The sequence below is a fragment of the Sminthopsis crassicaudata genome, chromosome 2 (assembly GCF_048593235.1).
Source record: "Sminthopsis crassicaudata isolate SCR6 chromosome 2, ASM4859323v1, whole genome shotgun sequence".
NCBI lineage: Eukaryota > Metazoa > Chordata > Mammalia > Dasyuromorphia > Dasyuridae > Sminthopsis > Sminthopsis crassicaudata.
In genome coordinates, this window is record NC_133618.1 from 142,187,309 (window position 1) to 142,205,281 (window position 17,973).

At 45.3% G+C, this 17,973-nt stretch overlaps 1 protein-coding gene across 1 annotated transcript in view; it reads right to left on the reverse strand.

Moving 5' to 3' along the window:
• GFRA2 (GDNF family receptor alpha 2) overlaps positions 1-14,578 on the reverse strand; it is a 104,213-nt gene extending 89,635 nt beyond the window's left edge. Inside the window, exons 1-3 of the mRNA XM_074287460.1 lie at positions 13,786-14,578; positions 7,685-7,999; positions 1,497-1,580 (exon numbers count right to left, since the gene is read on the reverse strand). Coding sequence (XP_074143561.1) covers positions 1,497-1,580; positions 7,685-7,999; positions 13,786-13,825 — 439 coding nt within the window. The 5' untranslated portion in view covers positions 13,826-14,578. The remainder of the gene's footprint in view (positions 1-1,496; positions 1,581-7,684; positions 8,000-13,785) is intronic.
• Positions 14,579-17,973: the final 3,395 nt, after the last annotated feature.

Here is a 17,973-nt window from a genome sequence, read left to right on the forward strand (position 1 = left end):
GTAAAGGAGGCACACTGATGCCCACTGGAGGCTGGACTACCGGACGCCACCTCATTTAGCCTGGAGTTCCTCTAAAGTCCCAACGCCCCTTTGAAGTACCTCGGGCTTCAAAATGTCTTTCTTTCTCCCTTACAGGTTTCCCATGATTTTCATTTTGATTTGATTTCACCTACAATCCTCATCTGAATCTGTATTAATATTAGAGTTGGCGTTCAGAGCCCAGGGAGGATAGAGAAGGCAGAAAGAATATCTTTGTTGTAGCCAGGTAAAAGCAGTCTGATGTCCTCAGGTATAAGAAGGGGAGCCACTGCTACCCATGGCTTTAATCTTATCAAAACACCTCTTTTTCTCAGGGGAAGGGAGAGACTCAAGGGCAAGATCTTATTTAAAACAGTATTCAAAGAAATCACATCTGGAAAGGATTCTAATAAAGATCTAGTTCAATCACCCGATGAATGAGGAAAATTAAGTCCTTAAAGAGGTCAAGGTCACACAGAGCCAATACTATAAGCCAGGTCTCCTAATTCTCCATAGAGAACTTTTTCCCCTGTAGTACATTACATGTGAGAGCACAGTGGGGAGAGAAAAAGAAGGACTCAGATCCATTCGTTCAATCTCCGGAGGTATTCCCACCAGGGGTCCAAAGAGAGATCCTGAACTGGCTAATCTGAACTGCTGCAATCCTCTGCTTCTGGGTCCAGAATTCACACACACACACACACACACACACACACACACACACACACACACACACACATGGCACATTTGTCATTTCCACCCTATCTACCCCTCTAGAAAAGCCTTCATTCATGAAGTTTTAAGATTATTCTGGAAGACATTGCTTACAAAGTCAAAATACCCTAAAGCCTCAGAAAATCACAGTTATCTTTAGATAGCCTAACAGCACTAGGTACTGAATTTCATTCACACCAAGAAAGCTCTGCTACACTTTTCGCCTTTTCCCCCCAGGAAGAGTTCCATTGAGAGACATCTCCTAAGATGTCTCAGATATCTCCTAAGCCCCAACACCCACAGATACAGCTCCCAGCAAGAGTTCCTACCTCCCTCCAGCCATGGCAAGACATCTTTCATCCCCTAGTTCCCAGGGGCAACAAGAGAGTAAGATGAAAGAACTAAAATATATCTAGTCCAGATCCAATAACAGACAGCCACTGATGAAGAAGCCAGAAGTAAGTATCCTTTCTCCCTTGTTCCCTGTCATAGGCCCATAAGTTAGAAAAAGCATAAGACCCAAAGACTCGTTCTTTTAGTCTATTCCTCTGAGCAGTTAGAGATCCAAAAGCATAAAGGAAAGAATGAGTTGGCGAGAAAAGCACTGGAAGTGGAGGGGAAGGGCAGGATGGCAAGAGACAAGGACACCTGGGAGGGACATATGGTGAGATAGCCACAGAAATGGGAGCAGATGAGGCTGGCGAGAGAGGGCAGGAAACCGGGCATTCCAGCCCTAAAACAGGGCTTCCAAGGAGTCCACTTACCTGAGAAGATTGAAGCAAGCCTGAAGATGTCTGAGAGGCGGGAGGTGATAGGCTCATAGGGTGAGGCTTCATAAAATTCCTCTCCTAAAAGAGAGAAAAGAAAATGAAATGGATGGAGATAGTCCTGTCAGGGTGAGGGGATGGAGGTTAGAACAGCGAGCTTTCTTTCCATTAGCCTAATCTGAACCCACCATCATTCCTCTGCCACTTGGGTGGCCTTGAACAAGTTACCCAAATTTCTCTGGAATTCAGTTTCCTCATCTGTGAAATGAGGGGCCTAGACCAGGTGGCTTCTTCCAACTACAGATCTGAGACCCTGTAGAAGAGAGTTTCTTGCCTCTTTTGTATGTCAGGGGCCCCTCTGACACCTATACCCCCATTTTCAGTGTAATATTTTTAAGTGAATAAAAAATACAATAATATTACAAAAGAAACCAATATAGCAGAGAATCATCAAAATGCTTTTAAAAGCAAAATAACAAAGTCATAGACTTCTGCTGTCAAGAAAGGGTAAGAGCATTGACCAAACAGGAATCCAGATTCTCTCCACATGTACATATATACATACATATAGTGTGTGTATACATATGTAGGTGGGGGTGTGCATATACATATGTACTACACATATAGTGTTCATGCACATGATACACATATGCATACACATACACATATAGTATACATATACTCATATACATAAATGTATATACACAGTATACTATATACTATATATATATATAGTACACATATACACATATTTACAAATATAGTATACATATATATCCAAATATATGTACACTTATAGTATTTTGTTCCAGGTCCTCCTTCTTGAACTTCACTCATCCTTTCCTCCTTCTGTTTTTCTCCATAACTTCATCTATCAACTACCCCTGAATGCCTTTCTCCTTCCCTCCCACACTGCTACACTCCCCCAGCTCCAAAGCCCTGTCACAGGAGAAGGGGAGGGGGAAGGATGGAGTGACAAAAGACAGGCATATTTGAACCTCCAGCAACCTAGTCTAAAAGCATCTCTTTCTCTATGGCTTGTTGGAACTCTTTCTTCCCACCCCCCCACCCCAACTCCGAGTTCTCATTTGGAAAGGAAAGTACCTCTTTAGATAGCACTGAGAAGAGAAATCAATGGTTTCAGAGTCAGAGGGAATGACTCACAGCCTCACACACCCATTCCCAATCTGCCCCAAGCTCCTGGCACATCAGAGGCTAAGGCTGGCATCTGGTGATCCACCTTTTCCAGGAAGCCTCCCCTGATTAGTCAGCCCACAAGAGCCTTCCTTGCTCTGAATTCCTAGGACCTTTCTTATCATGGTGGGATGGAGCTTGCACTGCCTGCTGACATCCCTTGTATTGTTATTTAGATATCATATAGCTAATTTGCAAGACTCAATGGGAACCACCTACAAAAGCACAAAGATGCTATAAGCAAAGTATTGGACTGAAAAGAATACAAATTATTTTTATGCATGACACTGTTGTTTAATGTATGCTGTGTTCCTCTAAGTTGTAAACTCCTAGAGGGTGGAAACAGAGTCTTATTCATCCTGGTATGATCCATGGCATTCACAACAGTGTGGATGCTCAATAATTGAGTGTAGATTAAATTAAATATTTTAGCATGTCATTCTGAGATGGGTAATTCCATTGTTTGTGAAATGCAAGGGGGAATCTCTATTGAGGGCTGATATTCCATAAGGTTTGAAGAGAACACTCAGAAAACTAAGGGAAGTAAGTGGCAAGTCCTAACAACAATGGATTCATAGGTTCATTGGATTTAGAAGGGATAACTAGTCTTTCCCTCTCATTTTACAGATAAGGAAAGTGATGAGGTTCAGAGCTAAAACATTTGTCCAAAGGTCACACAGGCAGGAAAAAGCAGAGTTGATTTAAACCCAAGCTCCCAGTCCAGTACTTAACTCCCATGCCCAGACTATGCCAGGGTACTGATATAGGGAGTAACTAGCGGAGAACTTTGTGAGAAAAAGCTACACGATTTCCATTTGGGTCTAATGTATAATCCCTAGTTGTGGAAGCATCTTTTTTTCAATTCAGAAGGAGCTGAGTGAAATGTACAAATACTGGCAACCTGTACTGTGTAGATAATAGAAAATAGGAAGAATAATGATTTAAGGGGCGGTAGACAAGGAACACAAGATAACTAAAGAAACAGAATACCACACTGGGAAGGGGATGGGGTGCTGAGGTGCTGGTAGTGTTCTGCCTTAAGCAAAGGAAACCTCTCCAGGAGCCTGAGTTTTCCTACATTTAAAGTGAGGGTTCTAGACTAGATGATTTCAGAGATCTTGCTGGTTCTCTGGTTCTTTGATTCTGTGATTATCACAAGCTGAACAGTAACATCACCCCAGGGAATTCTGATTTCATATTCATATCAGGCAGCACTGGTCTACCACCTTCCAGTCATCTCCCCAGCTTTAAAGGCCTCAGATTCCAAACTTCCCTTTATCTCTGGTAAAGACAATAAGATTAAATAAAACCCTCCCCTCTAACCCTGCCCATAAAAAAGACATTAAGAAGGTGGGGGTGGTGAAAAACACTTAGAGATGAAGAAGAAACCAAATCCCAGTAAGCTCTTCCCATCTAGAATTCTTCCCTGCCCCTCTGCCCCAAGCCCTGACAAGGTTTAAGGAGGTCTATTAAGGGGCAAGAAGGAGTCACTGTGATCTTCCCTCAGAAGACTATTCAACCCAGTCCATAGATTATTAACTCTCAGGTGGACCTTGCCACTCAGAAAAATTGTCTTCCATTCAAAGGCTCCCAGCTTTGAATGGGTGAATCTAGCCCAGGGCCTAGAAGAGGACCCTCTTTGACTTTGAAAAAAGAGCATTGTTCCAAGGAGAAAGGAGGGGAAAACTGAGAGATAGAGACAAGAGGAAGCAAAGACAGACCTGTATTTACTAGAAGAATTATGGAGGAATAATTTCATTGCAGTTAAGTTTGGGAGAACTAGTAGTATGCTCTAGAATTTTTAACAAAAGAAAGCTTTAGGAGGCTGATGAAGAATAGTCACACAATGGAAAGAATTGGATTTGGAGTCAGAAGACAGATTTGAATCCTAATTCAACCCACAATCATGTAATTTTGGGCAAACCACTTCTCTACTTTAACTTCAATTTCCTTTTTGGTAAAATTAGAGAGTTAGACTCCTTTGTATAATGATAAAACAATGGCTAGCATTTACATAGCACTTTAAGAGTTATGAAGTACTTTCCAAATATGATTTCATTTGATTCTTACACTCTGGGAGGTAAACATCATTATTATTCCCATTTTATAGATAAGGAATTTGATGCAAATAAAGCAAAAATCACACAGCTATTAACTGTCTGAGGCTGTATTTTAAATCTGTTCTTTCTAACCCCAAGTTCCACACTATACCCACTGACCACTTGATATTCTATAAAGATAAGGGGAATAAAAAAAAAATTATTTCTAGGCCTTCTAGTCAAAAAAGAAGTATCTCCAATCAGAAGCTCCAGAAATAATGGATAGAAAAGCACTTTCAAAAGCATTGAGTTCTAATAGTATAGTTATACTGTATTATATTTATATATAAAAGTATCTTTATGGATATCAGATACTGGAGTGGTTTGTGATTTCCTTCTTATTTTACAGATGAGGAAACTGAGACAAACAGGATTAACTGATTTGCCCAGGGTCACACTGCTAGGAAGTATCTGGGGTCTGATTTGAACTCATGAAGATGATTCTTCCTGATTCCAAGGCCAGCATTCTATCCACTGTACTACCTAACTGTCCCTCTAGAGGTTAGTTGTCACTAGTTACTGAGAGACTACTTGAAGACTTCCTCTGTCCTTTTCCCTCCTGCAACTCCCAATCTCACTCTGCTCTCTTTCCACTTTCAATTTAACTTAAGACAAAACTGAAAATTTCCAGGAGAAACCAGATATCTAAGCTTATTATCTCAGTAAGGTTGTTTTCACATGGAACACTAAGTCAAATTATCTTTGGCCTTGGGATGGTTCCACCTTTGCTGAGGAATAAGATGCAAAAATGTCTATAGTAGGTCTTTCTTCCTTTTTCCTCATTGCTAACTGTCTTCCAGAGGACTGAGGATGATAAAATAAGGTACCTCCTAGGTCAGTACATCCAGGCAGCTAAGGGATGCAGAATTCTGAGTTCAGGTCCTGCCTCATACACTTAATAATTGTTTGTGATGCCTGCTGAATAAGCCACTTTATGTGTGATCCTAAGTAAATCAAAAGAAAGTTGCACTTGGGAGCCTCTAAGGTCTCCTTCCTTCCAAGCATTCTGTAGAAAGCTCTTGGAAGGAAGAAATCACTGTCTCTCCAAAGCAATCCTTTTCCATTGTAGACAGAAGTGGTTCACTCCCCCTTTCCTCTAACTCATTCTCTTTATTTCCCACCAACTGATCCTAATCCTGCCGTCTGGGGCCAAACAGAACGCTATAATCTCTCTTCTATATGAAAACCCCAGGAAATCTTCTCACCCCTAGATTAAGCATCTCTATTTCTGAAAATGATCACCATACAACATAACCTGGAGTCAATTACAAACAAAGCAACTGTATTTTGTGGTGTTACACTATCATTTTCAACTATATACCCCAATTTCTATTTTTATGGCAAATTCAGTTTAGATTCCCCAAGTCTGTCCTCTGTGGTGGGTTTGGCCTGAGTGGGATTTTTGGATGAATCTCTTAGGTTTCTGAGCCTTCCCTCTAACCAACCCCTTCTCCCAGGCTCCAAAAGGAGACTCAGCACTGGGAGAGACCCCAGACTGGATTTAGAAGTCAGGGTAACATTATGGCAGGGTACAAATCAAGAGGTTATCCAGAACAAGGACTGGCTTACTCATAGCTTGTACTGATAGCACAGCACTCAGCTTAATGAGTCAAGGACCTAGAACTGCCACCAAACATTGTTTTGAAGCCAGGATAATTAAATGAGAAGAGCCACCTACTGAGAAGAGACCTACTGAGAGCAGGAGAATTTCTCAATGACAATGGTGCAGTAGGGCCACCACTTTAATCTCTCCTCAACCTTAACCTTCTGTGTCCCTCAGCTCTGCTAGGTGAACCCTTATCTTCTTAGATCCAGGTTTCCACACTGGGCTGTTTCCACCATCCTCTTTTCCAGTTTCCCTTCATGTTTTGTCTTCCCCCATTAAATATAAGTTCTTTGACTTGTTAATATTCTATCCCCAGAACTTAGTATAATTCTTGGCACATAGTGAGAACTTAATAAAGGCTTTATCTCTCCACCATCCATCTTTTCATATACCTATCCATCTATTTATCCATCTATCTATCTATCTGACTGCCATCCATCTATCCACCCATCTATGTATCCATCCATCAGTCTATCCATCTATAATTCCATCCATCCATCCATCCATCCATCTATATATCTATCCATCCATCCATCTATCCATTTATTAATTGATCTATCTCCAATAGCTGATTTCCTGTTTGGGTTATACAGAGGAATGAATGAGTTTCCCTTATTTACAACTATTTTTCTTTAGAGTGTAAATCTGAAGATGGCCTGCTGGTTCTATCTGTGGGAGGGCCTCATACTCAGCCTTCCTCCCATCAGTTCTCATTTCACTTTCCCATCATCCTCCATCATTTATGTATGAGGGAAAGAGCAACGTGTCTTTGTGCATATAGCTCTGGTGACTTTTCTCCATCCTCCCCTTCTATTTTGCTCCCCTCTTTTTGCCTTTCTCCTCTCCCCCCCAACACCTCCAGCCTCTCTTGCCTTTGAGTTCCCCATCATCTCTCACCTACTTCTCTGCTTTCATTGAAACCTTAACAATCAGGCAGGGGCTGCCCCTCTGCATTCACACTGCTGGTCCCTCTCAGTTCTAAGTAAATGTAATGGTCAGAGAATCACAAGATGCAGGTTCAAATCCAAGCCCTATTATTTCTCAGCTGGGGGGTGTCCTTAGGCAATTCATTCCCCCTCAATTTTCTACCCATAAAATAGGGACATTTACACTTTCCACCTTTCACAGCTGTAGAGATTGCAGAGAACCTCTCTACTCATTGGCCCATCCCTTACTCCCACACCCAAGACCCTCCAGAGCCTTCCCCCTGTAGGCTTTCCCCATGGTTTTGCCAACCATTCCACAGGCCCTCCACCAACCACCTTCAGCCCAGCTTTTTCACTTACCCTCTGTCAGCCCCAAGTGGATGCTCCAATAGATCTGTAAACACTGCAGCTCCTTCTTCATGCCCCTCTTACACCGGCAATCATACAAGGGACTTTCCTGTAGTACTTCCAAGGCGGCCTGGCACTCCTTGTTGGCGAGCATGGTGTTCCGGTCTCGGCCAGCCAGGCACTGCCGCAGGGTGCGGTACCTGGAGCTACAGTTGGACTCAGCTGCACACAGCTCATTTGCCCGGACACAGTCTACGGGGGGCCGCCAGCCGTGGAGCTCTGAGCCCTGCAGGGAGGAGGGGCTGGCCAGGGAACGCAGGGACTCGTCTGGGAAGTGGGTTGGGGGTGGGGGGGAGGGAAGAGAGGTATGAATGACAGCAGCCAGGACCACCGACCGAGGGAGCAGGTCTAGGGAGGCGGTCTTGGGCCCTACCAGGGACTTCACACCCATTATACAGGAAGAATAGGTGAGGCTTAGTGAGACTTTCTTTGCTCTGCCTCCCCTTGACCTCAACATAGAATCACTAGAAAGACTAGAGGGGAAAAATCCAAGACACTCTGTCCACAAAGTGAAGTGACACACTTATTCTCTAAGCTCAAGAAGATTCAGGACTCATAAATTCACCAATCTACCTGTGACTCAAAATACAAAGAGAAATCCAAGAATGCTCCCTCTCATTCACCAGAATACGTCTCATCCAAAATCCAAGAACGCCATGTCTCAAACTAGTGCAGCTAGACCAGGGTACCTTGGCCCCTTCTTTTCACTCTCTTTTATCAATTTACTTATTTTCACGTATATTTACTAAACAGCTATTGGGTACAAAGAACTATATCAGCTACTAGAAGAGAGAAGTGGCTTAACTAAGACAGGGCTCCTGCCTCTTGGAGCTCACATGGGAGATGGGGAGACAGATGGCTGAAAACTTGGATAGAATCTAGACAGTTTATTCAAAACAAAACTTTGTAACAATGCAATTTCTGCACCCATTTTACAGATAAGAAAACTGACTCTCAGAGAAATGAAATGCCTTGCCAATGGATGAAGCGGAGAACAAGGGGAGAATTAAAACCAGATCTTCTGACATCACACTGTATTTAAAACAGCACCTATATCAAGGTTACCACAAGATAATAACAATTGTAAGAGAAAAGGTCTCCCCCTGAGTCCTGAGTTCTAAGCTGAGACCGAGTCCTTTATGAGAGTCCAAAGAGTCCGTTCATGGCCTTCATAGAAAAGCTAGAAACTATAGGACTTCCCTGGACCTAGGAGAGGGAGGTTCGGATTGCGCTGCCTCAGTTAATCTCCAGTCCAGCTCATAGTCAATAGTGACACCCAACCACCAGGACATGATCGGGAGAACCCAGAGCTCCTGAGGCAGATGAACAGAAGTCCCAGGATCCGGGGGCTGCCCTGATGTGAGATATGCTCAGATCACATTTCCCTAGCTTCTCTTACTTAGGCCGAGAAGTGTTATTTTTCTAATCCTGTTATAATACCCTCTGTGGGACCTTCCCAAGATACCCTCTTCATCCATCACTACTATATTCCACTAGAAAAACAGCACTCCCTCCCCTATGTTCTCCCTCTTATTGGTCTTTCTCCATTATCTCTGTTTCTTTTTCTTTCTGATTGTGATGTATAACAAACCTGCTGGAAAATCATTTCCCTCTAGTATTTTTGTTCTCACCCTCTCCCTACTCCTTATCTCTTTCATCTCTCTGTCTCTGTGTGTGTCTGTCTCTTCCTCTTGCTCTCTTCCCCCCTCTCTCTTTCCCTCTCTCTCCATCCCTTTCTCAGCCCATCCCTGCTCCAATGCCCTGCCTCAAGGGCCCAGGGAATATTTTAGAGGATATCCTTTAAGGTATGTTTGAATTTCCCATCAAAACCCACTAGAAGTAAAACTGATTTCCCGTGAATTCCACCTTCCCCACCCCAGTTCTTTCTTCCCTTTGCAGCCCTGCTTGAAGGAGGGGGAGGAGGGGGGGGGGGTGCTTCAGAAGGGAGACAGCGACACCTGGAGTCAAAGAGTGGGATTGCCTGGCCCTTCAGGACCCACTCCCTCCTCCCCATCTAAAATACAGATGACTTGACCAGAGTCCAGGTAGAAGAGAAGTGGGACTTCTGAGTAGATGAGCAGATGGAAAGATGGCCGATCAAAAGGGGTTTCCTTCACATGCATTGAGCACTCTTTTGTCCAAGATAAATCTCCAAATTTATACTAAAGAATATTAAAAAGTTCCAACCTAGGTTCTTTGAGAGAAACAGGATCATGGAAGTTCTATGAAACTCAGAAGGGAGTATTAAGGTTGTAAATTTGCCCATTAGCTCAAAGCAGAAGCATTATTCCAGTTTCTAGATCGTTACTAGAACTGTCCCCATGAAGCTGATTCAGTCTTGAGCATCTAGGAGCAACTGAGCTGACACAGCCCTGCCAAACCTATCCAGGCCACTTGGCCTGCAGCTCTTGGACTCCCCTGGCCCACCCATACCCAATTCTCACCCCTCCCCTTCGTAGGGGACTCATTGCTGCGTCCCTGGTTATAATCTAAAGTATGTTTGCTAATATGAGGTTTAAATGATACATTCTTGAATCCTTAGAGGCTCGATGCTCAGAAAACCCTTCTCTGAATGGACAGGAAAGTATCTGCAGAGAATGGAAAACAGACCTATTTGAATGCTGCAGAAGTGTCCAGAACCCCAAAAGACAACTCTTTCTGGGCCTCAGTGTCTACAGCAGAGGCCTTGATTGTCCTTTAGATGTCCATTTTCATAGTCACAGATGATCAGTGTGATGATCATCTCTGAAAGATACCAGTTCCTCCTTCATTCACCCACCTTTTGTCTACTATCTACTTCTCCTAATTGCTTTGGTGACCCTATTAACACCCCACAAGGATGACAACTTCTAAATGCATATGCAGAGTCACCAAACAAAGATGTGTAGCTCTGGGCAAAAGTGGTTCCTGGGATAGCTTCAAACTCTAGAACAGGAAGAGGTTCACATCCTCCAAGGAAAGAAACATATACTCTACTAAACCAAGAGTGAGAGGATGCCACAAACAAGTGATGTATTTTCCCCCTAAAGCCAAATATACCAGCCAGAAATGGAACCTCTGACCAGCCTAGCCCAGCTGGCCTTCTTTTCTATTTCACAGTCACTCAGCATTCATCACTGAGAGTCCAGGAGGCTAGCACTACATAAATGCCACTCAGTTAATGGCGCCAATCCCTTTGTTGAGGTACCCCTCAAAATTAAGCTATTTAGAACACACTCCACCAAGCCCTCTGCATTCTCATATTAGAATCCTCTTTATCTGCACTCCCAAAAAAGGGTCAGATTGGGATTACTTTCTCTTCAAGCTTCAGGGAAGCCATAACTCTAAGAAAAATCACTTAATGGTGGTCCTGGATGAGTTTCCTTGGGATTAATCTGATCTCTTCTAAAATTAGCTTGATCTGTACCCTTTTGCATTCCCACACTTCTTAATACTATCCTATAATGTGGCTTCCTTCCTACCCCAAATCCTGCTTTAGAAAATTAAGAGGTTTCAGAAAGGGGAAAGAAATGAAAAGCATAGATCAGAAGAGAATGCCAGAGTCTGGTTCCAACCCCTTTTCTACCCATCTCTGCCTTACTCCTTTTCCCCACTATCCAACACACAAGAAACAATCCAACATTCATAATTCTTTTCATCTTCTTCCCCAAGGAACTACAAAGGATGGAGGAATCTTGTACCTTTCCCCAAAACATTCACCGATTCAAAGCCCTATCTCAGTACCTTCTGGGAGATGGAGAAATTTACCCCAGTATTATTCAGTATTGACTGGAGGTCACAGAAGAGACTCAACCAGTTTTGCTGTCTAAAAGACACAAATATCAAAAGTATTGCTTATGATGAAAATGTTTCAGGACCCCCAGCTAATTTTCCTGAAATCCAGTTATTTCTTTATTCTTAGGCCCTTCTGGGCCATAAAAGACTAAGACTTAAAAATACTAAAATGAAAGAATGTCAAATTTGGAGGGGAAAAACCCTTTGGGAAAAGAAGCTACATCCAGGGATTTCATATACTGCCTGGGTCTATAAAGAAAGCCTACAAGGCTAGTAAGGGGGCAAAGAAACACAGGAGCACCCTTGAGTTGAGACTCTTTTCTCTCTTCCACCACCATCCCCTCTCAACTCCAAAAGAATGAGTAATAGTGGATGGTAATCTAAATCTATGTCCCAGAGCAGGGAGTGAGTGAAAAGACCAAACCAAATCAAAGCACATCTCCTATTGCTCCTCGACCCCATCACCCCCAAAAGGCTGACTTCTTAAAGCAGGATCTGCCTCTGGGGTGGGGCAGGGTGGGGCTGGGAGGGACTGAAGAACGAAGCCCAGGGACTGGCAATACACTAGAGTAGAAACCACTGTAACCTAGGAGAGGCAAGCTTCCTCTAGGCAAAAGCTCAACTAGATTGCTGAGGCCTCAGACTCCCCACTCAGGAAGGGGAGCTCTTGTCCTTTTTGTCTCTGTCCTGAGTCCCTGAGTCCTGAGAGATGGTCACCCCTGGCAACATCTGCCTCCACATCTTCCCTTGTTGTGCAGGGCTGGCAATGAGCACCACAATCCAACGGACTAAGGGTGCCTCGTGTTGGGGGGGCATGCTAATCAGACACCCCCAATCCAAGGTGTACCATGGCATGAATCCACTGGGACCCTATTTGAGCTATCATGTTTTGCTCACTTTTTTTCTTTTAACAATACCAATACCAATTATAAAATTAGATATAGATACGTATGTTGTGTGTGTTTTAATTTATTTCTCTATTTAAACTCCCACTAACCAAGAACCACTTCTCTGTGGTCACTGCAGACTGAAGGCCTTACAAACATGCATTTTCCCCTCCCCCACATCTTCACCCTGGGCACTCTTCCCTCCCTTCCTCTTTTCTGTTATCTCTTTCTGGGAAACGGGGTGGGGGTGAGAGAAAAGATTGGGGGAGAGGGACCATGGAGAGAGAACAGCCCTTGAGATTCTTATGCTCCGGTAGGCTTCCCCAGCATAAGGCTACAAAAGCAAAAGTGGTTTCTGTCGCTGTCCATCGTCAATTTCCCCCTGCCACTTCTACCACTGCCCCCCTGCTCCCAGCAACTTGGGCCCTCCTAGCCCAAGGAACTAAACTTTACACACCCACTCCTGCTACCATTAGGCAAAAGACCAGGCCCCCAGGCTCAAGTCAGACTCACCGAGGAGCCCGAAAGGATCGTTTCCAAGTCCAGCTCATTCCCACCCACCCACCTCAAAAGGATCCCTCCCTAGCACTCATAACCCTGGAAGCAAAGATGCAAAAAAGGAGTTAAAAGGTTAGGGGACGAGAGGTGTCAAGGGTGGTCTGCAGGATGTATCTTGCAAAGTCTTAAAAGGCGATCTGTAGGGAAGGGATTGGAGCAGAAAGAGACTGATTATTTTCTGAAGATTGATTGACAGGTCCCAACATCTGTAGCGGAAGGGTCCTTGATATTCAGAGCTTTCCCAGGGTAGTCAACCAGCAGCTTTGGAATACGCTTCGGAATCCATGCCCTCCCCTCCACCTCCCACATCTATATTCAGGTTTGATTCTGCGCTACGTTCCATTCCTCAGTCCTTTGCCTAGTCTCCCGTACTGACTTAGGCGTTTAAAAAAGAAATAGGAAAAAAAAAAAAAAAAAAAAAAAAAAGTTGTCCCAATTAAAAGCCATTGTTTGGGAATAAATTGGTCTCGTGATTGTAATGATAATGTTTAAAGGGAGGAGCACGGGTCCTTTTAAATTTTTTTTAATCTCTTTCTTCTACGTGTCCATCCAAAACGAGCTCTCCCCTGACTCGGGTCCAAATCCCCTAGGTTCCTTTTAGTCCCCTAGTTCTGCTCCCCTGGCCCCAGCTCGGCTCGGACCCGGGGCCCGTGGCGCGCGTCCCTCCGCCTAGGTCTGGCTCTCCGCCCGTGTGTCCCCGGCCCCGCTCCCTCCTTGCTCTCACTCTCCGTCTCTCCCGCGCTCCCCAAGCTTGCTGCTCCACCCCCACCCCCACCTTGGCCCCTCTGGCTTTAGCTGGCCAGGAACCTAGCTCTCCAGCCCGCGATTACTCACCCAAAAAGAAGAGGATGCAAAAGGTGTTTGCTAAGATCATGTTAAATAAATCCAACAGTTTTTGCCCTTTCCCTCCTGGGCTTTAAAAAAAAAAACACAACCAATAATAATAATAGTCAAACAGCAATAATCAGTCCCAAATCCAATGCGGTGATCCCAGATATTCCACCAGATGACGATCTTGTGCCCCTGCTATTTTCTCCTCTGGAAGGAAAGAGATGTTGAAGGGGTGGGGGTAAAGGCAGGGCTGCTGGGGAATCTCTCGCTGGTCCCTTCCCCAAAATAAATAAAATAAAAATTTTTAAAAAGAAATCGATATCCCAGTCCTTCTGTTAGTCGTCTCTTTAGCCCTTCTCCAGGGATATGCGAGTCACAGCCAGTACTATTCCAGAGCCCCTCCAAAGGAGAGAGACGGGGCTAGGGAATGGAAGGGGGCGAGAGAATAGGGTTGGAGAAGGAAGGATGGAACTGACCGGGGGTCGCAATAAAATGCAAAAACCGAAAGAAATCCAAAAACGGGTGGTCAAACCAAGGAGCAATCCAACAGGAGCTTGGTCGAGAGTAGAATCGCTTCTTTCGCACCAAGATGAGGAAAGGATTAGAAAAATCTTCTCCCGCTAAGCCTTGCTCGCCTCACTTTTTTTTCTGATGGAATTCCAGTGACCGTATGTCTCTGCGCCTCTCTCTCTCTCTCTCTCTCTCTCTCTCTCTCTCTCTCTCTCTCTCTCTCTCTCTCTCTCTCTCTCTCTCTCTCTCTCTCTCTCTCTCTCTCTCTCTCTCTCTCTCTCTCTCTCTCTCTCTCTTCCCCCCTCCCTCCCTCACCCCCACACTATTCTCTCACTCAAATCTCTCTCTCCCACTGCCCTCTGTTTCCCTTCCACTCTCTCCTTTACCCTCTCGCTCTCTTCTACAGGGCTAGAGATACTCAGGCATCTCAGTCGGCGCGAGAGAAAAAGCAGGAGACGCTGGGAAAAAGCGAAGGGGAGTCTAGGAGAACACGGAGCAGTGACAGCTCTCCAGCTGCAGCAAGAGCTGGAGCCCGTGAGGCAAGGTGAGTTCCGTGGCCGATTCCGCCTGCCTTCTACTGAGCAGCTTTCTTTCCCACACCTCCTCAAACTGACCAGCTCCTTAGCCGGAAATTGACCAGCGATCCAGACCTCTCCAACTGCCTCAAGCTTCAGCTGCCAGCTCTCCTTCCTTCAACTGAACCGCTCCCTCCAGCGGATTTTTCTCTCCAAGCCCCTGCTGCCTGCACTCTCAGCCCCCACACCCATCCCTTGGTGCCCCCCAGAGAATGCCTGAGCGAGATGCTGAAAGGCCCTAAGACTGAGCCCCGAGTGACCTAGCCACCCACCTTCTGCCACAGAAAGGAGTTGGTGAGGGCGGGGGGCACTGAAAGGGGCTGTTCTTGGCGGCGCAGCCTGAATGACTGGCTTAGCCCAGAGCACATTTATTTAACCCTCTTCTCTCGGGCTAGTCTTAGGGTCCGAAGTATGATCCAGAGGGAGTAAATGAAAAGAGCCAGAGGGAGTAACCCCGGGGCACGGGCACGCGCGCACAAACACACACACACACACACACACACACACACACACACACACACACACACACACCCCAGCTCCCAGCCTGTATACGCGCACGCACGCACATACACACACGTGCGCCCTCCACGCGGAACATGGGAACTTTCCCCTTAGCAATGGAGGCTCTGGCCCGCAGCCCCTTAACCTCGAGCTTCGGGGGGGGGGGGGGTCAGGCAGGGAATGACCGATTTCTCCTCTTGCCCTAAGTGCCTCCCCTCCCCCATTCTGGCCGGAGCGACTGGAAATCGGGAGGTGGCTGCAGCCCTTTAGGAACCTGACCAAGAGGCTTCGCTGGGGCGACGAGAACGGGAATGGGAACTGGTTAAACTGCTGAAGATGTGAATGGCTCGAGATAGACACACACACACACACACACACACACACACACACACACACACACACACACACACACACACCCCTAGGGCCCTTTCTCCCGGACTCGGAGCGGGGAGATGGTAGTCCAGGTAAAGTGCTCTATTTACTCTCCCACGGTGACCTCGCCTCCTGCTGTCGCGGGAGCTACTATAACCCAGATGTGGGCCCCGCCTTGGGGGGCCGGGGATGGGAATAAGTCCTTCGCCAGTGGGCCCCCTTTTCTTATTTATAGATGTGTAAATAACCATCGTCGTCCCAAAGAAACGGCTTGCCGAATGAGGAAGCCCACCGAAGGCTAGCGCTAGAGTGAGAAGGGGCTCAGTCCCGTTCCAAACGCAGTCCACGCAGAGAGGTGTTTGACTCAGAAACACACCTCCGCGCGCGGACGCACACATGTGCACTCAGCTTCCTCAGCCGCGCTGCTCCATTCATTCCCTTACTGTGTAGTCTACGTACGGGGGCCGCGGTTCTCGAGTTTCTAACGCACGCAGATTCATGCGTCCTCCGCCCGAACGTAATCCTCCACTTTCTTACATGCACACAGACGCGCGTGCACACACACACACACACACACACTCACACACACACACACGCACGCTGAACAAGTGCGGGTATTTATAGGGTGTTTCACAAACTTTCCAAGCTGCCCCCGACCTGGGCCACAAGGTTTGGAATTAGTTGTTCAGTATATTTGAGGGAGCTTTTTGAAATTATCTATTTAAGGTGTTGGGAAGAAAGAGCCAGAAATAAGCTAATTGGGCAAGGGGCGGTTAGCCTATCTCTGTAGGCTTAATCAGTTAGGTGTTTTCTGGGCCAGGAACTCTCCCCACGATGGAAAATCATCGGGGACCTTTGAGATGGGAGACACTAAATCTTTCTTTCTTGGTCTCTTCCACTAGCTTAAGCATAATTCCTAGTGACTCAGGATATATCACTGGGTCTCTTCCCTCTATTCTCACTTAAATGGCTGCTGATCGTTGCATTGGGACCTGCCTTTTCCTCTGCGACACCTCTCAGGTGGGGAGGGGGGCGGTTTAAAACCAGCTCCAGGTAGTAAAACAGTCATCATGGGCCTCCCCAGCTTCTGACAGAGGTGAACACTGAGAAAGGAAGATAATGAGAAATGAGAAAAATCATTCCCCTCTATTCCCTCCCCCCCTTTGTTTTTTAACTTTTCTCCGGTCCTTCCGAATTCCAGTAAATTACTTCATGTCAAGTCAAACAGGGGCTCCTGGCTTCTTTCAAAAATAAGTGTTAACACCAGAAGGAGGAGAGGCAGAGAGAGACGCAAGAGATAGCCAAGAAATCAGTTGGTGCAACTGACGAAACTATAACCAATGGGGATGGGGAGCACAGGAATAAATATACAAATGCAGGGACACTTCCATCTTTGATCAAGATCACCCCTGAATAATATTACTAAGTGGTTTGTTTTTAGGACCTTCCCACTTCTGAGCTCCTTCTGCCCCAGGAGAGGAGTGCCCTGGTCTTAATAGTGCAGTGGAAAGAATGCTGTATTTGCAATTAGCAAACCTGATTTCAAATCCCAGTTTTGTTACTGTTTAGCCTTCAGCTTTATTTTTCTGGACTTCAGTTTACTCAAATAAAATAAAATAAAAAGAGTGAGATTTTCCTGGTGAATAATTTCTTCTCTGGGTTTTTATGACAGTGCTCTCTCCTGGTTCTCCTCCTTCCTATCTGATCTTTCCTTCTCAGCCTCTTTTTTCTGGTTCATCACCCATATTACACCTCCTAACTGTACATGTACCCCAAAGTTCTGTCCTGAGTCCTCTTCCCTATTCCCTCTATACTCCCTTCATTGGTGATCTCGTCAGTACTCATTGGTTCAATTATTATCACTATACTGGTGATTCTCAACTCTAGTCATTCCTAAATTCCAATCCCACTTTCTTCTTTGGAGCTTCATTATGAGTAGGAAAGGTATCGCCATCTTCCCAGACACCCAGATTCCCAAGCTCCATCTCATACTAAACTTCTCAATTTCACAAAAACTGCACATCAGATTTTTGACAAATTTTGTCTTATTTTTACAACATTTCTTGCATATATGCCTTCATTTCCACTCACTCAACTACTACCCCAATTCAGGATTGTATCATCTGTCACCTATATTGTTGTAGTAGCCTCCCTGCCCCAAGTTTCTTTTCTCTCCAATTCATTCACCATACAGTTACTGAAGTAAATTCTGTAAAGCAAAAATCTCATTCTG